The 25,403-nt window shown below is 46.2% G+C and overlaps 1 protein-coding gene across 6 annotated transcripts in view; it reads left to right on the top strand.

Moving 5' to 3' along the window:
- The window catches only part of ccdc171 (coiled-coil domain containing 171), a 311,057-nt gene that overhangs the window by 161,581 nt on the left and 124,073 nt on the right, over nt 1-25,403 (top strand). For all 6 annotated transcript variants that reach the window (XR_015078843.1, XM_085991681.1, XM_085991690.1 and 3 more), the window contains 2 exons: nt 840-1,338; nt 18,618-18,734. Coding sequence is in view for 5 of the 6 variants with exons in the window: in XM_085991681.1 (XP_085847807.1) it covers nt 840-1,338; nt 18,618-18,734 (616 nt within the window). In the remaining variant the exon portion in view is untranslated. The remainder of the gene's footprint in view (nt 1-839; nt 1,339-18,617; nt 18,735-25,403) is intronic.

Genomic DNA, 25,403 nt, shown 5'->3' on the forward strand with positions numbered 1-25,403 from the left:
CTCTCTCTCCCTCCTTCCCTCTATCTCTCCCTCCTTCCCTCTCTCTCTCAATTCAATTCAATTCAAATCGCTTTATTGGCATGACAAGTTACATCTTATGTTGCCAAAGCATCGGAAAACATTCATGTTTGTTCACAAAAATACAGATCTATCCATACAGTGTATAAACAGATATATCCCTGAGTGTATAAATATATACTTTCATATAATTTATATATACTCTTTTCTTATATTTACTGGTTGTCCCTCTGTTTATGGCAAGCTGTAACATAGTGTGCTGCTAGTGTTATGCAATTTCTCTCTTCCCCTAGTAGGTATGGGAGTTTTTGGTCGTCATTCAAATTTCTGAATTCCGGGCATATTTTTGTGAATTTTGGGTAGAAATTCTCCCTTATGCCCTGATATTTTCTACAAGCTGTGAGGAAGTGCATCTCTGTCTCCACCACTCCCTGACTGCAGTGAGAGCATATCCTGTCCTCTCTTGGTAGCCGGGTCTGTCTGTGTCTACCTTTTTCGATCGCCAGGTTCCCCCTCTCTCTCTCTCCTTTCCTCTCTCTCTCTCTCCCCTTCCCTCTCTCTCTCTCCTTCCCTCTCTCTCTCCTTCCCTCCCTCTCTCTCTCTCTTTCCCTCTCTCTCTCTCTCTCCCCTTCCCACACAGACAGACAGACAAACTCATTTATATATATATATAAAAAATATTTCTACATTTTTCATAACAACATGCCCTCAAAATACCCTCGGCACCACTGGGCACTTCAGCTAGTTTGTAATAAAAAGAACTATTGAAATATGTGTACAGTATTAAGAATTACAACTGACTTAGTTCTGTTATTTTTCAGACATGTCAACTTGGAGCCGAAGAAGCCAAAGAAAAAGTATCCAGTTTGGCAAAAGTCAAGGACCAGCTGATCCTTGAACTGTCTGTTATGAAGAAATTATTGTCTCAGAAAGTGAAGGAGCATGTTGCTTTGCTGGCAGCTTGTGCTCTGATGGCAGGTGCATTGTACCCATTATACAGTAGATCCTGTGAACTGTCTGTGCAGAAAGACTTTCTTCAAGAGCAAATAAGTACCTGTGAATATTTCAAAAATGAAATCAGGACTGTTGTCCAGGTCCTTTCTCTGGAAGGTAATCCAGGCAAATCAAAGAAAAGAAAAAAGCCTCAAAGAGGATTGATTCAGGTTTTCAGAAAAAGTGTTATTGCTATAATCGCGGCCAACAGACTTCGAGCCTTAGGCCTAGCATGTAGGCCTCTATTTACCTGGACTGACGGCTTTAAGAACAAACCAAGACTTGCAATTTGCACTGGCAAAGTGAAGTCCTACATCACTCATTCAAGTAAGTACTAGCCTGGGCAGCATTTTGCGATTGTAATCTATTATATCTCCATTTCTAACTATCCATTTGATCTGTGTCATAGATTCTATATTCCCAAATTCATGATCACTTATTTCTGATAATTGGAAAGTTGTCCTTCAGGGATCAGGAAAGTCAGCTAGTGTAACATCAGTACCAACTGGATACTGCAAAACTGGGAATGGCACTCCAGAAGTCCAATCCTTAATTAATTTGCTGTTCAGTCAGTAGGCTTTGGCCCACTGTGGCACTGGCTGGTGCTGCTTGTAGATCTGGTTCAGTATTGTCTGGCCCTTGACAGCCTGGCGCTTGATGGGAAATCCCTTATCCAACATCAGTGTTGACTGCTACCAATTGGTGCCACCACTTCTCAAGTCTGACCTCGCAATGTGTTATGGGATTGTTAGAATTTACCTGTTCTTTAATATCAGCTGGTGCACATTAGGATCCACAACACTGGATGGATCTTGAAAGATTGTATGTAAGAAACATATGCAGGTTCTGTTTGAAAATTTATTTTCTTCAAATTTTAATTCCCACTTCTCCCCTCCCCATCTCTTTTAAGGACTAATTGTGTGGTGGTACAGTCCCATGAGTGCCAGTAACTTTAAAATTACCTGATTGATCATTTTTTTAAATGTATAAGCCCAAACAATGAGTTTTGGCAACCTATTTGATTTTGTGGAGTATATTGCAGCCAAGCATGATTCAGTCCTCTCCTGACGTACATACATTGCCTGAGGACAATTGTAGCACTAGCTGAGACCTAACTAGCATTAGAAACCTTAGAAATATTTCTCAAAGGACCGTAAAAACAGAAAATGCTGGAAAAACTCAGCAGGTCAGGCAGCACCCGTGGAAAGAGATGAAGAGTTAACGTTTCAGGTCGCTGGCCTTTTGTTAGAACTGGAAAAGCTAGAGGTATAACTGGTTTTAAGCAATCTCTCCTGCCTTCCACCCAATCACAGACCTCCCCTCCCCTCCCCCTTTCCCTGCCTCTGCATTTGCTTAAAACCAGTTATATCTCTAACTTTTTCCAGATCTGAGAAACTCTGTTTCTCTCTCCACAGATGCTGAGTATTTCCAACATTTTCTGTTTTTATTTCAGATTTCCAGCATCCACAGTATTTTGCTTTTGTCTCAAAGGAACTTGATTGCTGTAAGAAATAGTATGCTGCTTTGGTGGTTATTTCGAGCAATTGGTTTCCTTCCATTCTTACTGGTCTTGGTTCATCTACAGCACTCACCACTGTCATGGTATGCTTGATCCCTCCTGATTCAGAGGTTTATCCAGGTAGCACTTGAGATTGTTGAGCATTATACACTACAGATGCTATCTACCTTCATCAGGTATGAAGCAGTCTTTAAAACTTCAACTATGCTTTGGAGCCTAATAGGTCAGTCGCCATCCTGTTTGGTGGTTCTCAACTCCTAAAGACCATATGGTTGAGGAATCTGCAGCTCTTTGGTGGCTCCTTACTGGGAGGATTTTATGGCTCATTGTTTTGTCTCAATCATCAACAGTACTATTTGGAACTTGCAGGAATAATTTAAATGCCTGACCACTCTGTGGAACAAACATTTTGAAAACCACTGTTCTAGTGAGAGAATCCTTGCCAATGAATGTGATGGTGGATATTATTTGAGGAGTTCAATAACCAGAAACCGTACTACCCCAGGAATCCAGCCTGCTAAGTCTTCTCTGATACTACCGTGTGCCTTGGAAGGGATCCTGCCACCTTTTTTGCTGCACCTAGAATACAATAATAAAACTGGCACCTGGGTGAATGAACAGAGTCAACCAGCTGAAATTTGGCTGAAAATTGTTTCAGTAAGTTAGCCCACATCAAACTCCCCCTGCAAATATCAATACAGTCCTGCAGAACCCCAGTTTGAAGTTCTGATAGGCAATCTTAGCTACCCAAGGGAAAATAGTGATATTTTTGCAGAAAATTATCTTATTAATATTAGTAGCAGGAATACCTCGTTAGTGTATCAGTCCGCAGGAAGAACATGCTTACTTTGCTCTGCAAACTGCATCAATCGATGGGGTGATTGATGCCAAGGCAGTAGGAAGTCAAAAATGGTTTAGAAGGAAAGAAAGGCTTGCATATAATAATCCTTCACGACCTCAGGACATCCCAAAGAGCTTTACTGCCAATTAAGTACTTTTGAAATGTTGTAATGTAAGAAATGTGATAGCTAATTTGTGCACAGCGAGATCCCACAAACAGCAATGTGATGTTGATCAGATAATCTGTTTTAGTGATGTGGTTTAGGAAGAGAATTCTAGAGGGCAGAGGTGTAGTGGCCTCTGGCGAGGGCGCAAAAAGTGAGCAGTCGCCCAAAATTAGAGGTACAGATTGGAAAGGTTGGTGCAGATTTCAAAAATAGGGTAAATCTTGGCATCTTTTGTGTAAATCTGATTTTTAGCGGCAGTAAGAGGAAGAAAAGGAGAGAAATTTCAACAGTTTACAACATATCACAATCTGCTTTTGTAAGTACTGAAGCTAGAAATATTGGCCCAGAAATTGGGTTCGGAGGCTTCCCGCGGGTGCAAGCCCCCGACCTGCACTTACCTAGCGCGCCGGCCGTTGAGCTGTGGGCCTGCGTGGGATTCCGATCCTGGGCCTGCTCCAACTGCCGGCGCGCAGTGCTTGCGTATCCCAGGGGCGCAGTTAGTTCGATGCGTCCCCTGGGATCACGTGTGCCATGGAGAGCCAATGGTAGCAGGGAATGCTTCATTCATAAAATTGACAGGAAGACCTGTCAAAACCATAAATACTATAAGCCCCAAAACATCACTAAAACGTCAAATAATTTTTTTTTTTAAATCACATTTTTAAAATAACTATAAATTATATGAAATAACTATTTTAAACAATAATTTAAATTTTTGAAAAAATTAATTACATTTTCTATCTGGGCTAAAAATAAACTTACCTTTCTTTAAAGTATTGAAAAATAATAAACCTGTGGAAAAAATGTTTTTTAATTAATTCACCACTTACCTTGTTAAAAGCAGGCCTTGCGCCTGCTTTTTATATTTGTAACTCCTGGAGACTTACCCTCCCGGAAAAACCTGGAAAAAAAACGTACGTTCAATGCGCACGCGCAGCCTCTCCTGCACACGCGTTCCACCTCTGAACCCCTTCTTTCAAGGGAACGGAAGTTCCGGTTTCCCGCGCATGCACGAAACCGGCACTTCCATTGGGCCTACGGGTGAGTACCCCGTGTGTACTCACCCGTGGAGACCCGAATTTCTGGGCCATTGTGAGCAATATATTTTTCATTGTTACAAAATACAGTATATCTATACCTGTATTTTGCTTGTCATTTATTGACTATATTCTTGGATTAGCATGGAATGATATTGTAACCTGTCTAATGAGTAGCGACTTTCCTGTGGGAGACAATGGCTTGAATTTTAATGGGGAGGCGGGTTGGGGGTGGGGGGGGGTCTCTGAAGCAGTTGGGAAATTCGGGAGGCCGGGTTTCCCGCAGGCCCTGCCGAATTTAACAGCAGGGCCTGATTTGCATGGGATACCGCAGCCAGCCAGATTGAGATAAATCCTGATTTTTATTTTCATGGCGACCTTGTGGATTCCCTGAGAATCGCTTTTTGGAATTTCCAGAGGGCATCATATCTCTGTCTCTGGTCAGAATCGCTTGAACCCCTGTGAAGGAGAATCCATTTTCTCTGATGAAGGGTATCATGTCGACTGCTTAATTTTGCATTGTGGGTTTTTCTGTGGACTGAAGACCTAGCAACTTGAGCCACCCTTTTAGTGCTGGAGGTCTAGAAATTACCTCAGCAGACTTTAAGCCGCTGGATGACATCATAACATCAGCCCCCATGTCTACAGGTCAGAGGAGGACTCGTACCAGCAGTCCTCTTAGGACTTTTAAGTTGTAGGCCACTATGTGAGTTGTAGGTGTCCCATGTTTGGATCACTGATAATGGGCTGTGCCAAAACAGCTCTGCCAGTTTTGTCCTAGCTCCCAGCAACATTATCCCTTCAATCTTACCAGGGAAGCACGTGGGACGTGCCTTTTACACTTTATAGTGCAATGGCTGTCCATCACTTCAGATGGTTTGGTTAAAATGACGATAGAAGGAATTTACCATTTACATTTCAATGATGCACATAAAATGTTTGGATTATTTGGAGAACCATCTGTTTAGAGACATTCTGGAGCCTGAAGTAAGCCATCTGCTTCATTCAGGCATCATGTTCTCCAGTGGGACACCGTTGGCTTCCAGGAATACCACAAATAAAATATAGTGCTAAATGGAGGAAATATGTCCTCTGCCATTCTTCTAGAAAGTTGAATAGATTATTCAGAAAATCATAGAGCACAGAAGGCCATTTGATCCATCGTGCCTGTGCCGGCTCTTTGTAAGCGCTATCCAATTAGTCCCACCCTGCTTCTTTACCCCATAGCCTCACAAATTTTTCTTTTACCAGGAGAAGAGTTGAAAAAAGTAAAAAAGAAAACGTTTTTTTCAGTCATTTATCATTTAAAAATACTTTTTTAAACAAAAAGGTACGTTTATTTTTAGCCCCGTAAAAAACTTTAATTTTTTTTTCAAAAATTAAATTTTTGTTTAAAATATTTAATTTATTGTAATTTCAACTAATTTTAAAAAGGCGATGTTTTAAAAAAAAATGTATTTAAAGTTTTACTATTTTTTCAATGATCTCCATTGATATATTTGACAGATCTTCCTGTCAAGTGTATGAAGAGAGATTCCCTTCTTTGATTGGCTCCCCATGGCCCACGTGATCCCAGGGAATCTGCGAACTACCTGCACCCCTGGGATACGTGGGCCCTGCGCACTTGGAGTTGGAGAGGCCCAGGATTGGAACTATATGCACCCCAGGAGCCCTCAAGTAAGTGTGTAGATTTTTTCCAGATCGGAGGCCTCCGCACGCGGGAAGCCTCCGATTGGAAAATATGGCCCATTAAATGGGGGGCAGGAACTGAGACACCTGGGGGTTTACCTACACAAATCTTTGAAGGGGGCAGGACAAGTTGATAAAACTGTTATAAAAGCATATGGGATTCTTGGCTTTATTAATAGAGGCATGGAGTACAAAAGCAAGGAAGTCATGCTAAATCTTTATAAATCACTTATTGGGCCTCAGCTGGAGTATTGTTTGCAATTCTGGACACCACACTTTAGGAAGGATGTCAAGGCCTTGGAGAGGGTGCAGAGGAGATGTACTCGAATGGTTCCAGGGATGAGGGACTTCAGCTATGTGGAGAGACTGGAGAAGCTGTGGTTGTCCTCCTTAGAGCAGAGAAGGTTAAGGGGAGATTTAATAGAGGCGTTCAGAATTATGAAGGGTTTTGATAGAGTAAATAAGGAGAAACTATTTGCACTGGCAGGAGGGTCGGTAACCAGGGGACACAGATATTAGGCAATTGGCAAAAGAACCAGAGGGAATATGAGGGGAAAAAAAATACTCAGTGAATCAATTTTCTCTAAGCTGCATGGCCACGCAGAGCTCTGGACCTTCTGTACAGCTGGCTTGCCGGCTTTTCAATAGGAAAAACCAAGGCCTAGAAATTCGGTTGGTAGCGCCAGCGGTTAGCGCCTAAAGAGCCCGAGAATTGGGGCGGGCGCAATGAAGATAGCGACAACTCCCATATTGACTATACATTTAACGCCTGCGCTAAGTGTTTGCGCGCGCCCGCGTGCGCAAGCAGATCATGACGTCATTTCAGTGTGCAACGCCTTTTAGGCGCCCCTGACCGGATATTGGGTGGCGCCCGGAACCTTTACGCCTAGCGCTGTTAGTGACCCTTCGAAGGAACGTTAGCAGGCCCTTCTCGGAGTCGGGGGGCGCTATTTAAAGGGGACAGCTCTAGTATAAAAGCTGCAGTCACTTGGCCTGCTCATTGCGATCGTTGCTGGAGAGAGTTGGTGAGCTACTGTGGAGCAGAGTTTTTGGAATTTAGCATTAGAGTACTTGGGACCTTCAAACCTGTCCGGAGCAGTTGGAGCACTACACCTAACAGCGTTTTGACCAACTGGCATCGGAATGGGAGCTGCTTTGGAGGGCGACGGCCTCATGGCCGAACACTGTGAAGGGGCAGAGAGACGGCGGGAGAGAGGGCGGGGATTGGCCAGAAGGAGGAGGGGCAATGGAGGTCGGCCAATCCGAGGGTATGCTGCGAGGGTCTTTAGGCAGCAGGTGTCATACCTTGACATGTCGGAGGAGCAGTGTGTGCGAAGGCTCCGATTCGGGAGGGACGTTGTTACTGAGCTGTGCCACCTGCTTGCTGAGGATCTGCAGCCGCGTCTACGGTGCAGGACCTCTCTGTCGGTGGCCGTAAAACTGACTGTTGCCCTCAATTTCTATGCCACCGGATCCTTTCAGTCAGCCACTGGGGACATTGCGAATATCTCTCAGTTTGCAGTCCACTGTTGCATCCGGCAAGTTACAGCTGCCCTTTATAGACGAAGGCATCAATTCATCACCTTCCCTCTGACCCTGGAGAAGCAGGCGGAGCGCGCGCAGGGCTTTGCTGCTATTGTGGACTTCCCCATGGTGCAGGGGGCGATTGACTGCACACACGTGGCTTTGAGGGCGCCATTCCAGAATCCTGAGGACTTCCGCAACCGCAAGGGGTTCCACTCCCTCAACGTGCAGCTGGTCTGTGACCACCACCAAATCATCATGGCAGTCTACGACCAATTCCCAGGGAGCAGCCACGATGCCTTTATCCTGCGGCAGACCTCAGTTTGTGACCTTTTTGAGGGGCCGGCTCGACCACGAGGCTGGCTTATTGGGGACAAGGGCTATCCTCTCTGCCCATGGCTGATGACACCACTCCGTCTGGCCGCCACCCCAGCAGAAGAGCTGTTCAACAGCAGCCATCAGGCAACCAGGAACATTGTAGAGCACACTATTGGTGTGCTCAAACAGCGTTTCCGCTGTCTGGACCATTCGGGGGGAGCCCTGCAGTACTCGCCGGAGCAAGTGGGTCACATCGTCGTCGTCTGCTGCATGCTCCACAACTTGCCGATTCGACGCACCCCGCCAATTCCAGCTGTCCCTCAACGTCCAGCAGAGCAGGCGGACGAGGAGGAGGAGGAAGAGCAGGCGGAGGAGGAGGAGGAGCATGCGGAGGAGGAGGAGGAGGAAGATGGAAGGGCTCCTGAAAGTGGAAGGGCCATCCGTCAGAGGCTCATCAGGACTCGTTTCGAGGCCCCTCTGGCGGAATGATGGGTGTCTTTACTCCTGCGCACTTTGGATCTTTGAAAGCCTCTGAAGGCCAGCATCACTGTAAATAGTCACGTGTACCATAGCACATTAAAACTTTTCTTTATTGTCACAAAAGTCTTTCATTACAACAAAACAACGTCAAGTCAACAGAAACCATAACTAACAGCATAACAGTTAACTCTTCGGCAAAGCCGCAAAACTAAACAAACCATTTCCAACAATTACAAACAGGTGAGGGTGTCCTTGAATTTGGCCAAAGAAACGTCTCAGCACCTCCCTCTACTTCTGGCCCCTTGATGGAGAACGACTTCTCTTTCGCGGTCGGCCCTTCCCTCCCTGCTGCTCCTACGTAATTGAACCCCAGTGGCGGGGTCAAGGCTGGGGGACGCCTGCTGACTGTGTGGAAGCGCAGAAGCCCCTGAGGGACGGCCTGGCCGACCTCTGGTCTTGGAGGGTGCGGACGCAGGCTGCTTGATCTGAGCATGGCTGGAAGCAGTGTGCCCTGCAGGTGGTGGCAGCTGCACTGCAGACGTACCAGCGCTGGCATGTGCAATGGTCACCTGCCGAGAGAGGACACCTGCACCATGGTCGGACGACACACTGGCTCTCTGAGGGGACTGGTTCGGCTCATCCGCCACAATCGCATGCTCCTGGCCTTGTATGGGACTGGAAGGGCCCGGGGTGATCCTAGCTGATGCAGATAGGGTGGCTGCAGTGAGAGTTCGCGTTGCCTCAATCTGGGTGTGGACGAGGCCGGCAAGTGACTGCGTGGTAGCAGTGAGGACCTGTGTGGCAGGTGCCAGTGCTTCGGAGAAGCCCTGGACAGTTCTTTCCATTGCTTCGGACAAGGCCGGAGCAGTCCGTTCCACTGCCTCGGACAAGCCCTGGACAGACCTTTCCAGGGATTGTCCGAAACCCTGAGCAGTCCTTTCCATAGCGGCCTCGAAGCCCTGGACAGTCCTCTCCATGGCTGCCCCGAAGCCCTGGAGAGTCCTCTCCATTGTTGCCCCGAAGCCCTGGAGAGTCCTCTCCATTGCTGCCCCAAAGTCCAACACACTCTTTGCCAGTGTTTCTATTGACTGAGGCATCCTCCCCACTGCAGCCATCAGCTCAGTGTGCCTGAGCCAGGCCTGGGTGCTCATTTCAGCCAGGTGACGCACCTCCTCTGCACTCTGTGCAGCAGTCATCACTCCCTGCCTTGCCCCCCGGGGAGTCGGTGGCCGAACTTGCCTACCCCCCTTGCGTTGCTGCATGCCGCTTGTTCCGGCAACTGGCTCATCATCAGAGCACCCCCCCCCCCTCCCCTCCAGGGAACTACTTTCCCCAGTCTGCAGATGTGTATGCTCCCCTGAGATTGGAACGGATGCTCCGGCTTCCTCCTGATCCTCGCCTCCGGAGGCACTGGCACTTGCAGCTTCAGGGCGTTGATCCCAAGTTGGTGATGAATCATCTGAAAGCAGGGAGGTGGAAGAGTGGCTTTAGCAAAAGGACAGGTTGGCGGCCAGGCATGCCAGATTGCGGCAAGGCTCTGACATGGCTGCACACTGAGGAAGCATGCTGGCGGGGGGACCAAGTGGAAGGAAACAGCTGAAAAAGGTGAGAGCCTTACCCTCGCTGTCAAGAATGGGGTCGGCAGCTGCAGTGGTAACAGGACCACTCAGACGTCCTCCAAGAATCTGGTGCACTCTCTCCTCGATATCCGTGAGAGTGACGACTTGTGGAGGCCCGCCACCGGTTCGAAGCTGGTCCTTTCGCATTGCCGCCAGCTTGGACTGCAGGGGAAAGAAGGGGAAGTTCTGTAACATGAGGCCTTGAGAGATCATCTCATGCTCCCCATGGTGCAAGAGCCCTTACATGAGGCCTTGAGAGATCATCTCATGCCCCCCATGGTGCAAGAGCCCTTACATGTGGCCTTGAGTCAAATGTCCATGTGTGTGCCCAGAAAGGGCCATGGGTGCTTGCTGACAGATGGCCATTGGGGCATCATGGCAACAGGGTGCTCGAAGTCAGGTGCAGATGGAGGGAATCAGAAGTTTGCATAAACAACACTCACCCTAACAACCCGAGTGAGGTTGTTGAATTTCTTCCTGCACTGAACAGGGCTCCTGGTCGCCATACTGCTGGAGTTGAACCTCAGAGAAACCTCCCTCCAAGATCGCCGGTAATCCTTTTGATTCGGCCTCCTGCCATTGTCAGGATACAGAACATCTCGATGGCGCTCCACTGCGGACACCAACTGGTCCAGAGCCTCAGTGCTGAAGCGCTCTGCTCTTTGTCTCACCTTCTCCATCCTCACCAAGTTTTTTGCGCCAGAGAAGGGCGAGCGCCGATTCTGAGGCCTACAGGGCGTTGAGTGTGGCAGCTCAGGCTGACTGACCCACCCCTTTAAGAGCTGGCCGGCGCCTGGATGTCTCGTGGTTTTCGGTAATTGAGATCACCTGCGCTGCGCCCGTCCGCGCTGATATTGGGTAGTGCCTGAACTTTTGTGCCTTAGGAGCCCCGTGCAACGTCTGAATTCGCGCCTCAATCCCCTTTGGGGGCGATGCAACCCAATATCGCGCCAGGCAGCGATAAGTTTCGTCTGGCTATAAACTTTGTGCAGCGCCAGTTCTAACGCCTCAAGCGGGGCTATACCCAATTTCTAGGCCCATGCGTGTGTGTTATTTTGAATGGGCCGTGCACCCCCTTAAAGGAGCCATGCACCAAAAAAGAAAAATTAATGGGAACATTGCAGCGAGTTATTATGATCTGGAATGCACTGCCTGAAAGGGTGGTGGAAGCAGATTCATTAGTAACTTCCAAAAGGGGATTGGATAAATATTCGAAGGGGGAAAATATTACAGGGCAGTGGGGAAACAGCAGGGGAGTAGAACTAATTGGATAGCGCTTTCAAAGAGCTGGCATGATGGGTCAAATGGCTTCTTTTTGTGCTGTATGATTCTTTGACATTTATGGTGGAATATTTTCCAGCATTTACATTGAAAGGATCCTTACCTTCCTGTAGAATGTTGGTGATAAGTCAAGGAGAATAATCCAAAAAGCATTCTTTAGGAGCTATGCCTTGATGGTTTTGGAGCACTACTGTTTCTTGGCTTTGTGCTTTACTCTTCACTTGTCTGTAAAGAGAAATTTATCTTTTAAGGAGAATCTCAGATAGCTTTGTCATCCATACGAGCAGAACGAAGGTACTTTGGAACTGATGCCATGGGATCCAGATGTAGACCAGACCCTAGGCATCAGTTCCAAAGTAGCAGCAGTCTTGATAATATTGGCCACACAAGGAAATGAGTTGTTTGTGACAGGGAGATGAACTTGTCTGACATTTCATTAATCCGCATCACTTACTTTGAATAATTTTGGTTCCATGAACTTGGTTGTGGGATACTGTTTAATCTTAGTTTGGAGTGTGCCCTAAGCATGCATCCTTTTCCTGCAGTTGTTTACAACTTTTTAATCCTGTTCTTAGAAAGAATGGGACTCTCTCCCAGGATAGGTTACTTGCCCACACCGGCCTATAAATGTAATCATGCCATGTCCATGTTTCAGGCGCTGAACGAGCACCTAAGCATCTAATAAGGCCGGCGGGGTGCACCGTTCATTACGTACCAGGAGTGCTGCTCCATAGGCGTCCAGGGTGCATGCCAGAACTAGTTAAATTGCTGATTAAAAGATTCAAATTTGGGTCTGCTTGTTGTTGGACCCTCTTGTGATATTGGGCTGTCCCAGCACCTGACTTGCCACGTGATGAACTTGCCCAGCAACTCTTGGCGCTAATGGGCAGCAAGGACCCTTCAGCAACTCAAAGGGCTCATCCACTACATACAAGCTAGTTGCTGGTTTGTCATTTGAGGTGTCTAGTCAACTCCTGGGCATTTTCTGACTTAGAGAATGGATTTCTGACTGCTGATAACAAGCTCTTTCTGATGCTGGACTGTTTTTAGCTGTCTTTTAAACAGTTTTACTGCAGTCATGGATGGTTTGCTTGGCTGCCTTTGTGGCTGGAGGAGGAGGAGCAGCAGCAAGGAAGACAGGAGTGAGCTGAAGAGGGAGAAGGATAGCACTGCACAGGGAGCCATCGCCACAGTGGGTCTACAGGGAGCAGTTCTCCTACATGAACTTCTCGGACGGGCAATGCCTCAGGCCCCTCCGCTTTACCAAGGAGGCTGTCACTGAGCTATTTCCCCTCCTGCAGTTACAACTTGAGCCTTGTACCAGGGCATGGACAGTACTGCCCGTGGCTGTCAAGATTACCATGGCCCTTAACATTTATGCTACAGGCTCCTTCCAGGCTGATGCAGATGACGTCAGCGACATCTCCCAGTTCACAGTCCACCATTGTATAAGGGAGGTCAGTGAGGCTCTCTACACCAAAAGGAACACCTACAGCAGGATGAGAGAGCACTAGGCTTCGCATGCATGACAGTCTTCCCCAGGGTCCAAGGTGCCATAGACTGCACTCACATTGCCTTGTGTGCTCCTCATCACCAGCCTGGCATCTTTCTCAATAGAAAGTGATTCCACTCCTTTAACGTCCAGCTGGTTTGTGATCACAGGCAGCGCATCACTCAGATCTGTGCCTAGTTTCCTGGCAGCAGTCATGATTCATTCATTCTGCACCTCTGTCCTCTGTGCTGCCTTTGTTCCAACCAGGCTGACGACTGGACGACAAGGGCTATCCCCTTCAAACTTCGCTCATGACTCCTGTCTGGAACCTGGGCACAGCTGCAGTGCTGTCCTACAATGAGAGCCATGCTGCCATCAGAAACATCATCAAGCAGACAGTTGGCGTGCTCAAGCAACACTTCAGCTGCCTGGACCGTTCGGGAGGAGTTTTGCAGTGCAGCCCTGAGCGGGTGTCCAGATTTGTAGTCGTTTGCTGCATGCTCCATTACTTTGCCATCATTAGGAACAAGCCCTTACCACCACCTGGGCAGCAAGAAGTGCAGCAGGAGGAGGAGGAGCATGAAGAGACATCGACCACCAGTGCCCCGAGCTGCCAGAGCTCTGAGAGCAGCTCATCCAAGAGCGCTTCACCTGAACCATCCCTCCCGTGCCCAATACACCAACAGTCCCACAATCTTTATCACCACCGTCCTTACTACCACCATCTGATTGTCTTCATTCAATCCAGCCTCATGGGTCTCACTTCATTACAAATATAAACGCCAACTCCAAATCCAGAACAAAAAACAAATTTATCAAACAACCGAATTCTCTGTATCTAATAGTTAACAGAAATAATTATGAATCACCATTGTGCATGTCCTTGTTACTTGTCTTCTGAGCTTGCTTACTTATCCTAATGCTCCTTTGAAATGTTTCTCCAGTGGTTATAGCTTGGGAGGCAGAAAGTTGTTGAGCTTCCGTTGAGACACTTCAAATGGGCTTGGGGGCCCAGCTGCAGCATCTTGGCATGGTCTGGGGCAGTTTGGCCCAGTTGGCTGTGTGGCACTAACAAGGGCACTGACTGAGTGTGTGGCTGGCGAGCAGGCATTCTGTTACCCTGAGAGAGGATGCCATGGAACTAAGGCCATTCTCCTGGGACTGCGCCTCACCACTCCTCTGGCTCTGGGCGAAAAACAGAGTGGAGGACTGATGTGATGCTCTGGAAGCCCCTCTCAACACTGGACCCCATAGCCAAGATGGCAGCTGTCTGAGCTTCCATGGCAGCAGTGTTAGCTGCCATAGAAGTTGTCAGAAGTGGCTCCATCACTGTGGGCGCCACTGTTGTGTTCATTGGAGCTGACAGCTTGGTCCATGTTGGACAGAATAGTCGGCAAGCGCTGTGCAAAATTTTGACTGAAGTTGAAGCTGAACTCCTCCACGCTCTGAGCCATTGTGTGCAAGCTTGCTGGCAGGCTGCCCAGACCACCTAGCATTTCCTGGTGTATGCCCATCAGCTTTCTTTAGTAGCCTGGACTCTCAAAGTCTGCATCTGAGTAATCTGCAACAAAACTAGTATGTGATCTTGTCCTCCAGCAGGCTGGCACCTGTGACGTCCTACCCCATTGCCCTGGTGACGTCCTATCCCACTGCCCTAGTTCCTGCATGTTTGTGCCTGGTGATTCGCCATGTGAAGAGCTCTCCTCTGTCCAACCTGCTAAAGTATATGTGGTGCCACTGTCTGAGCTGGTGCGCTAGTGTCCTCTTTCTGAAGTGGTTCAACATTTTCAGCACCTGATGTAAAAGAGAGGGACAAGGGAGAGCAGAGAGAGAAGCAGATGCAGTTTGTCATGCAGAGTGTGTAGGGAGAGCTAGAAGTAAGAAGGGAAAAGGAAGATAAGGTGTGAAGAAACCTTGCACAATGCCACGTCCAGCATTGCCTCTCGCTGAGCCCATGACTCTCCCCCTGCCCGTGATGGCCAGCATGTTAACATCAAGGGGCAAGAGGGTGTACAGGTGGGCTCAGTCTCCTCCTCCAATGAAAACCTCCTGCTCGGATTGTGCACGACGTTCTCCTGCAAGAAAGAAGGGAGTGTGTGTGTGACAGTTTTGTGAGATGTTTAAGAGAATGTGCCTTTCATGGTAGAGTAGTTGGCATGCAGTGTGTAAGGTGCAGGGAAGTGAGGGTTGCAGTAGTGGTGAGTATGAGGGGAAGGAGGTGGATTAAAGTGTGGTGTAGTGATTGTAGGCTGGATCCACTGCGAAACAATCAATGGCCACTAAATTCATTAGATGGTTCCGCTGTTGAGAAAAACAGACTGTTAAAAGAAGATCTTCAGTGTGAATATACTTGTACCTTTCTGTAGAAACTGATCTGTCCACAGGTTGGTGTTGTAGGCAGTCTATCTGTTGGTGCAAGTCTAAGTTCTACCTCTCCAAGGTCAATTAAATATCTTTTAACAGAAACCCATGCAATAGATCAGCATCTCATTTATTTGCTACTCTTCATTTTGAGAAAAGCAGGTAATGTTTTCTTTAAACCCATACCCCAAAGAAAATGGGGAGGTGGCTGATTTTTATTGACTGGCGTGCTGGAAAATCCCTAACTGGGATGAAGTCAGAATTACAACCCCACCCTCTTGCTGGGAATACAGAGAAAAGGACAAAGAGACCGAAGCATGAGCAGTCTTTAAAACAAGAGACTCTAAAGTATAGACCTGGGGGTCCAGAGTTGGAAGCTAAAATACAGGAGGTCAGATTTTACAGTTAGATCTAGTCTAGAAAGAACGGTAAGCCCAAAAACAAGTAAGTCAGCCCATGAAAGGGACAGGGCACGTGGTTTATTTTTTCCCCCCAGTTTTCGAGATGAGAAGTGAGATTGAGCAAAGTAAATGAAATTTGCTTAGATTGTTACTCTACATTTAATTGCTGTACATGAAATAAAGGAGCTTAACGATTCGTATCTAGTGTCATTCTCAATCTGCCTTTAAAAAGATTGGAGAAGTGCAGGTGAGGCCATATGCAAAAGATATAACATCCAATTCAGATCACAATTTGTTACATAGAATTATAGAATGATACAGCACAGAAGGAGGCCATTTGACCCATCGTGCCTGTGCCGGCTCTTTGAAAGAGCTCTCCAATTAGTTCTGCTCCTTCCCCATAGCCCTGAAAATGTTTCCTTTTCAAGTATTTATCCAATTCCCTTTTTAAAAGTTACTTTTGAATCTGCTTCCACCACCCTTTCAGGCAGTGTACTCCAGATCATAACTTGCTGCGTAAAAAAAAAAGATTTCCTCACCTTCCCTCTGGTTCTTTTGCCAATTACCTTAAATCTGTGTCCTCTGGTTACCAACATACAGCAATTAAATATAGAGTAACAATCTAAGACAATTTTGCTTACTTTGCTCAATCTTGCTTCTTGTCTCATGATTTTGAACACCTCTATTAAATCTCCCCTTAATCTTCTCTACTCTAAAGGAGAACAACCCCAGCTTCTCCAGTCTCTCCACATAACTGAAGTCCCTCATCCCTGATACCATTCTGGTAAATCTCTGCACCCTCGCTAAGGCCTTGCCATCCTTATTAAATTGTGGTGCCCAGAGTTGGACACAACACTTCAGCTGAGGCCTAACCGGTGATTTATAAAGGTTTAGCATAACTTCCTTGCTTATATGCTTATTTACCAGAAACCAGAAACCAGAAACCCCACAGTGCAGATAGAGGCCATTTCGGCCCATCGAGCCTGCACCGACACATATCCCACCCGATCCCCATAACCCAACGTATTTAATCCCCCTAACACTAAGGGTCAATTTATCATAGCCAATCAACCTAGCCCGCACATCTTTGGACTGTGGGAGGAAACCGGAGCACCCGGAGGAAACCCACGCAAACACGGGGAGAATGTGCAAACTCCACACAGACAGTCACCCGAGGCCGGATTCGAACCCGGGTCTCTGGCGCTGGGAGGCAACAGTGCTAACCACTATGCCACCGTGCTGCCCGGTTTAATATTGGACAGTATGGGTGCAGTAAGATGTTAAGACCACGAGTGGGAGTAACTGCTGTATCCAAGAGGATATCTACGGGAAATCAAAACAATAACAAACCATAACCCTAATCTCAGAAAATCAGTGTGACAGATTCATTTTACATAAGAACATAAGACGTAGGAGCAGGAGTAGGTCATTTGGCCCCTCGAGCCTGCTCCACCATTCAATAAGATCATGGCTGATCTGATCTTGGCCTGAACTCCACTTCCCTACCCGCTCCCCATAACCTTTGATTCTCGCGCTCTCCTGTTGTCTCAATTTAGTACCACATAATGGATAGCTTTGTACTGCAAACTTGTTCTATTTTGGAAAGTATTGAAACAGCCCAATCTTTTGTAGGCACTAGAGAGCGGATGCTTTCATCTTCATTTGGGTTGGATTCACTAAATCTTGATCTCTTCAATTATTTCAATAACACAGTGAAAATCTATTTCTTTTAATTCTTCAAAAAGTTTGGTTACTCACAAGTCTGATCGGCAGTTGCTACCCTTTATTTTTGATGCGTCCATCCACTCTTAGTATTTTATAAGTTTTCATCTTACTATTTCCTCTGATGTCAAATGGAATACCCAGATCTCCTCCATTGCTGAAGCTGCTTTCAAGAAGCTCAGATTCCTTTTTTGTGCCATACACTCCTGCCCTTAATAGCTCTTTAACTCTATAAAGTTTGAGTCAGTCCAAGACTGGAATACTACAGTACTCCAATATGTGGGGAGGCTCTGATAGTGCCACTTTCTGGAGGGGATGCAAAATGAAGATTGTTCCTTGACAGGCAACTACTCTTATCTCCAACCTCCATTCAGTCTCTGTTTGTCATGACCTTCCTTGTCTGTTTCTATGTGATGATTGTCTAAGAATTTTCATCTATTGGTTCTCCTAAGCTCCAAATATGCCATCCTACATCCTCTTCCTTGTTCCTACATCTTCACTATTTTGATTTCAAAATTCGTCACACCATCTCTTACACTTAACTTGTTCTTTTCTGGGACCTCAAAACTATGGAACTCCTCACTTCTCTCAATCTTCCCTTTCTCAGATATTCCAGACTTTTGAAACCCAAGCTTGACATGACCTGGCCACTGTTGCTTGATTAACTTTGGCTGTATCCTGCACATCGTATGTTGGCTTTTCACAACCAAGATCATTTGAACCTGGGTCCAGCCTTCTCGTGCTCTGTTCTGCTTAACACTTACTTTAAAGTGATTTACTTTTAGAAATCTGTTCCAGTGAAATTGAGCTTTTGGTTCTGAAAATTATTTTGTGAGCAGGTTGCTCGAAAAAGGCAAGTTGACACATGGCGAGGACTGAAGCAATATTTAACAGTATGTCCAAGAAAGCAAAAACAATTCCACTTCTTCAAAGTGTACTATAAACACTGATGTAATTCCTTTGTAGTCTAAGGCAAAAAAAGTTCCACAATAGAAATTAAACATTTTCTACTACTGGAGTTCACACAGAAATGGTCAACAAAACCTTATATAATGCTGTAGCATAGCTGTTGTATATTTTCTATACATGCAGTCTATTCTGTGCCTTTGGCTGCCACTACATGTACTGTCATTTTACTTTGCCACATTTTTGTTAGGACAGGAAAGAGAGCAGAACTGCTTTACCCAGACTGTTGGATGGTTTTCAAGTTCTGACCTATTGGCTGCAGTAGTTGATTCTATGGCTGACTTACAGGATGTTATCACTAAAGCATGTAAGTAGAGCATACAGTTCACTCTGTGGAAAAAATTTAAGTGTTTCCCCCCTTGCCAATTTATTTAATATTAAAAAAACACATGGATGTTCAACCTTATTGAAAACGCAACCTTTTGTAGACTTACCAAATTAACATAGTGTATTTTATGATCGTATAAGACTGATGCCATGCACTGCAAACTTTATTTTATAACAATATTGAGAACTTAAAAAAGTATTAGTAATGGATTTTTAGAATACATTGTTGACTAGAATTTTTAATAAGGTGCAAGCATTTACTGCTCTTCAAGATGTTTTTCATTTTTTTTATACTGTATAATAAGCCGATTACAACATAGAAAATGCATCATGCGACTGATTATTTGGTGCTGTCAGTATGAAAATATGCACCGGCTAACTGCAGGCCAGTCACAGTATACTGACATGATGATCTCATAATCTCTGGCATACAGCTTCTTTGACGGTATATAAAGTTCAATATCCTTAATGCAGCATAAAGTGATACTTTCAAGTTACCTTGCATGTCCTCAGCAATAAGCTGCTTTTGTATGGTGATTAAATGTTTGTCCCCATAGCATTTAATTAACCCAAGAGCCATCAGCTGCCTTCTACATTGCTGATGAATGGAAATTATTGCTTAATTTTACTTCAGTACATACTGAATAATAGTGGATCTATGCAATTGGCTGATTCCACTTTAAGTCATTCATGGTAGCAATCTGAAGACATGTATTTTGCAGAATTGTGCATATTATGAAAAGTGGAGAAATTCTGAGCTTTCAGTTTTAAAATGTCTGCTACAAACTCCAAACATAGTGGAAGTCAATGAACTATGTCTGACTTGAAGCTGCAGCAGCGCACAACAGTCACAATCCTTTGTTTTAAGAAATTTGAAACCACTTTTTGAATAAAGATCAAACTCTGTTTTGTGTATAATTGCCAGTGGCCTCTGCTTCTTACCCCTAGCTCCTGCCAACTGGAGAACTTGGAGCTAAATAGGTGGTGGGGGTAGGGGATGCAGGAAGGGATAGAATGGAAGTTAGTGCTATTTGAAAATTCATTATGTGATTCTAAAATCTATTCTTGCTACACAATTATTTTTTCATTGAAACTTGATGTTTGTGTTGAACTTTATAAATACTTAACATATCTCTGGACAATTGTAGCTCAACTATTACTGTATGATATTTGAATCGTGCACTTCAGTATGTGAGTCAGTCACTAGGCATATTTTTTCAAAATAGCATTAAAACCACAAAGCATTAAAACATAATTTGATGTTCACTCATATGGACCCATTTGCAGAGATATAGTTGAGATTTTCCAGAGCAATGGATGGATGCCAGGTTGGTCAGGCAGCACTGGAGGTGCACAGAAACCCCCCACTGTTAGACCAACACCAGATTATATCAGCTAAGGAACACATATCTACATTGTCTGATGAGCCGTGCTTGTGGAGGCTTCGCTTTACAAAGGAAAATTTGACTGAGTTATGCCACTTGCTGCAACCTGACCCAGAACCCGCCTCCACCACAAGCACTGCACCCCCAGTCATAACTGCCCTTAACAGTTATGCAGGGTCATTGCAGGCTGCCCTGAGGAAGATAATTAACATTAGCCAATCAGCGGTGCACAGATGCATCTAGCAATCACAGGTACATTGTTTGTTAAAGCAAGCAATCTCCTCCAGCAGCATGAGGGGACACTGCAATTTTAGAGTGGCAGGATCCCTAAAAGCCTAGAGAATCATAGATTGCACTCGCATGTTCCCTTGCTCACTGCTACTACCTACATCAATAGGAAAGGATTCCACTCCCTGTGTGCAATTTGTTTGTAACCATCAATGCTACATTATGTAAGTCAGCGCCCACTTTCCTGGCAGTTATCGTGATGCTTTCATTCTAAGGTAGCCTACTGTGTCCCCACTCTTTGACCCTGAAAGGCAGGTCAAGATGATTCTTGGAAGATCAAGGCTATTCAATGCAGCCATGGCTCATGACACCTGAGCGAGTTCCCAGGACAAGCGCTGAACACTGGTACAATGAGCTGTGTTCATCCACCAGAGGAATCATTGAGCACATTATTGGCATTCTGAAGCAGCACTTCAGGTACCTGGACCGGTCTGGGTCCATAGAATCATAGAATGGTTACAGCACAGAAGGAGGCCATTCGGCCTGTTGAGCCTGTGCTGGCTCTCTGCATGAGCACTTCTGCTAGTCCCACTCCCCCCGCCCTTTCCCCATAGCCCTGCAATTTTTTTTTCTTCAGGTACTTACCTAATTCCCTTTTGAAAGCCACAATTGAATCTGTCTCCTAGCCACTCACTGCGTAAATTTTTTTTCCTCATGTCGTCTTTGGTTCTTCTGCTAATCACCTTAAATCTGTGTCCTCTGGTTCTTGACCCTTCCGCCAATGGGAACAGTTTCTCTCTATTTACTCTGTCCAGACCCCTCATGATTTTGAACAGCTCTAACAAATCTCCTCTCAACCTTCTCTGCTGTAAGGAGAACAACCCCAGCTTCTCAAGTATATCCACGTAACTGAAGTCCCTCATCCCTGGAACCATTCTTGTAAATCTTTTCTGCACCCTCTCCAAGGCCTTCACATCCTTCCTAAGGTGCGGTGCCCAGAATTGAACACAATTACTCCAGATGAGGTTGAGCCAGTGTTTTATAAAGGTTCATCACAACTTCCTTGCTTTTGTACTCTATACCTCTATTCATGAAGCCCAGGATCCCGTAAGTTTTTTTAACCGCTTTCTCAACCTGCCCTGCCACCTTCAACAATTTGTGCACATACGCCCCCAGGTCTCTCTGTTCATGCACCCGCTTTAGGATTGTACCCTTTCATTTATATTGCCTCTCCTCGTTCTTCCTACCAAAATGTATCACTTTGCACTTTTCTGCGTTAAATTTCATCTGCCACATATCCACCCATTCCACCAGCCTGTCTATGTCCCCTTGAAGTCTATCACTCTCCTCCTCACTGTTCACTATACTTCCGAGTTTTGTGTACTGTTCACTATACTTCCGAGTTTTGTGTCATCTGCAAATTTTGAAATTGTGCCCTGTACACCCAAGTCCAAGTCATTAATATATATCAAGAAAAGCAGTGGTCCTAGTACCGACCCCTGGAGAACACCACTGTATACCTTCCTCCAGTCTGAAAAACAACCGTTCATCACTACTCTCTGTTTCCTGTCACATAGCCAATTTTGTATCCATGCTGCCATTGTCCCTTTTATTCCATGGGCTTCAACTTTTCTGGCAAGCCTATTATGTGGCACTTTATCAAACGCCTTTTGGAAGGCATCTTGGAATATGGTACAGCTAGGGTATCCAGGCTTGTGGTAGTATGCTGCCTGCTTGCTGTGCTTTGCAAAGATGCCCCATCATGGAGAAACTAGAGGTATGAGGCTCCCATGGGCCGCAGGGGCATTAACAAGAGGAGCTACAGCAACTGCCTGAAGAGGATGTGTCAGCTGCGAGCCATTTGTGTCACTCTCATACAAGAAACCTTCTATTAACGTGCCAATACATTAACAGTCCTTTCTCCATCTTCTCCCCTCTCTGTGCATAAATATACCATAATTTTCAGACCCTTCTCTGTGTATAACAAACCTCTAAGTTCCTATTCACGTCATCTGATAAAAGCGACTTAACTATATCTGCCTGCACAACAATTTTAGTACAACCATAATTTTCATGTGAAACTATATTGTATGTGTGCCTAGTGCTTCTCACCAAGGTGCTGCCTGTTGGTGCCAGTGTATGATGTATGTTCCTCAAACCCTAGCCTTGTACTTCTGTAAGGTTCTCTCTCCATGACAAGAGTGTGTGAAAGGGATAGCTGTTATGTTGCAATAGAAGTCTACTGACATTGAGGTCATTCTTGCCTCACGGCAGCTAAGTCTGAGATGGACCTGTGCAGGCTTGTGCTCGTGCATGAGCAGCCTAGCTACGTGTCTTTTCTGCCACATATGCAGGCATCAGAGGGAACAGGCACGAGAACTATCCTGAGACACAACATCGTCACATAGGCCATTCCTGCCATCCCAGTGGAAATAGGCACTGACTCACCATGGCCACTGAATTGTTGGAAAACAGACCTAATGATCCCAGTGAGATCGGTGAAGCCATGTGATCCTTGTCTGCAACCTAGCTTCATTCCTTTGAAGGGAGTAGGAAACAGTTGTATCCAATCTAGTATTCAGGCCCCTATGACCATAGTCAGAGCATGCTTGGAAATGCAGACTTTCCTCGGGCCGCGGGTGTCGGCGGGAGGCGGGAGGCGCGAGCAGGAAGCTTTAAAAAGCTTCAGAGACCCAGGTAAGGCCTCAGACCGCGGGTGTCGGCGGGAGGCGTGAGCGGGAAGCTTTAAAAAGCTTCAGAGACCCAGGTAAGGCCTCAGACCGCGGGTGTCGGCGGGAGGCGCGAGCGGGAAGCTTTAAAAAGCTTCAGAGACCCAGGTAAGGCCTCAGACCGCGGGTGTCGGCGGGAGGCGCGAGCGGGAAGCTTTAAAAAGCTTCCGAGACCCAGGTAAGGCCTCAGACCGCGGGTGTCGGCGGGAGGCGTGAGCGGGAAGCTTTAAAAAGCTTCAGAGACCCAGGTAAGGCCTCAGACCGCGGGTGTCGGCGGGAGGCGCGAGCGGGAAGCTTTAAAAAGCTTCAGAGACCCAGGTAAGGCCTCAGACCGCGGGTGTCGGCGGGAGGCGCGAGCGGGAAGCTTTAAAAAGCTTCCGAGACCCAGGTAAGGCCTACCAGTCTCCAGTCTCGGACCTCAGAGGAAAGGAGAGAGGTAAAAAGTAATCCAAGTGTGACGTCACCAGAAAGTGGGTAAGTGATTGGTTGGTGAGTATTTCTCTCTTTTGAAGCTTAAACTCTGTGGTTTCTAGAATCGGGGCAGAGGGTATTTAAGAATAATATTAATAAATTAAATTAATTACATAGAATGGGAGAACAGATGATGTGTTGCTGCTGCAATATGTGGGAGCTGGTGGACACCACTGATGCTCACGGTGATCACATTTGCAGTAAGTGTTGGCTGCTCGAGGAATTCCGGCTCCGTGTTGAAGAGCTGGAGTCCGAGCTTCAAACACTGAGACACATCAGGGAGGGGGAGAGTTACCTGGACTCTGTGTATCAGGAGGTAGTCACACCAATTAGATTAATTAATTCAGATGTAGTCCGTGGCCAGGGTCAGGATGGTGTGACTAGAAGTGAGGCAGGTACGGGGATCCAGGAGGTAGTGTTGGAGGAGCCGCAGCCTTTGCTCTTGTCCAACAGGTTTGAGGCTCTTACTCCCTGTGAGGATGGGAATGGGGACTGCGGGGAGGATGAGCAACCCGGCCACAGCACCGTGGAGCGGGGGGCCATTCAAGTGGGGGGAGATAAAAGAAATGTTGTAGTGGTAGGGGATAGTATCGTTAGGGGGATAGATAGAGTTCTTTGCAGCCGAGAGCGAGAGTCCCGAAGGCTGTGTTGCCTGCCCGGTGCCAGGGTTAAGGACATCTCCTCTGGGCTGGAGAGAAACTTGGAGTGGGAGGGGGAGGATCCAGTTGTCGTGGTCCATGTTGGTACCAACGACATAGATAGGACAAGGAAGGAGGTTCTGCTGAGGGAGTTTGAGCAGCTAGGGGCCAAATTAAAAAGCAGAACCACAAGGGTAATAATCTCTGGATTACTACCTGAGCCACGTGCAAATTTGGCTAGGGTAAATAAAATTAGAGAGTTAAATATGTGGCTCAAAGCCTGGTGTGGGAGAAATGGGTTTTGCTTCCTGGGACACTGGCATCAGTACTGGGACAGGAGAGAGCTGTTCCATTGGGACGGACTTCACTTGGCCAGTGCTGGGACTAGAGTCCTGGCGAATCGAATAACGAGGGCTGTAGAGAGGGCTTTAAACTAATTAGTGGGGGGGAGGTTTTAAGAGAGCGAAAAATAAAAATGACAGCAGAGAAGGCAATAGAGCAAGGTAGCAGTGGGGGAATTAAAAACCAGAGCGTGTCAGGAAGGGACAGAATGTATAATGATAAAGGTAAAGTAGTAAAAGAGGTAAAAGCAGGAATAAATTGTCAGAAAACATATTTGAAAGTTCTTTATCTGAATGCACGCAGCATTCGTAACAAAATTGACGAGTTGACGGTACAAATAACTACACATGGGTATGATCTGGTGGCCATTACGGAAACATGGCTGCAACACAATCATGACTGGGAACTAAACATACAAGGGTATTTGACAATTAGGAAGGACAGACAGGAAGGAAAGGGAGGTGGGGTTGCTATGTTAATCAAGGATGGAATCACTGCAATAGTCAGAAATGATATTGGGTCAAAGGATCAGGATACTGAAATAGTTTGGGTGGAGATAAGGAATAAGAAGGGGAAAAAGTCACTAGTGGGCGTAGTCTATAGGCCTCCTAACAGTGGCAACTCTGTTGGTCGGAGTATAAATCAGGAAATAGTTGGGGCTTGTAATAAGGGAACAGTTATAATCATGGGGGATTTTAACTTTCATATTGACTGGACTAATCAAATTGGGCATGGCAGCCTTGAGGAAGAGTTCATAGAGTGTATTAGGGACGGGTTCCTTGGGCAGTCAATCTTAGATCTGGTCCTGTGTAATGAAACAGGATTAATAAAAAATGTCCCAGTGAGTGACCATAAT

The sequence above is a fragment of the Somniosus microcephalus genome, chromosome 1, assembly GCF_052327205.1.
Source record: "Somniosus microcephalus isolate GS21.2 chromosome 1, FLI_Smic_1.0, whole genome shotgun sequence".
Classification (NCBI taxonomy): Eukaryota; Metazoa; Chordata; class Chondrichthyes; order Squaliformes; family Somniosidae; genus Somniosus; species Somniosus microcephalus.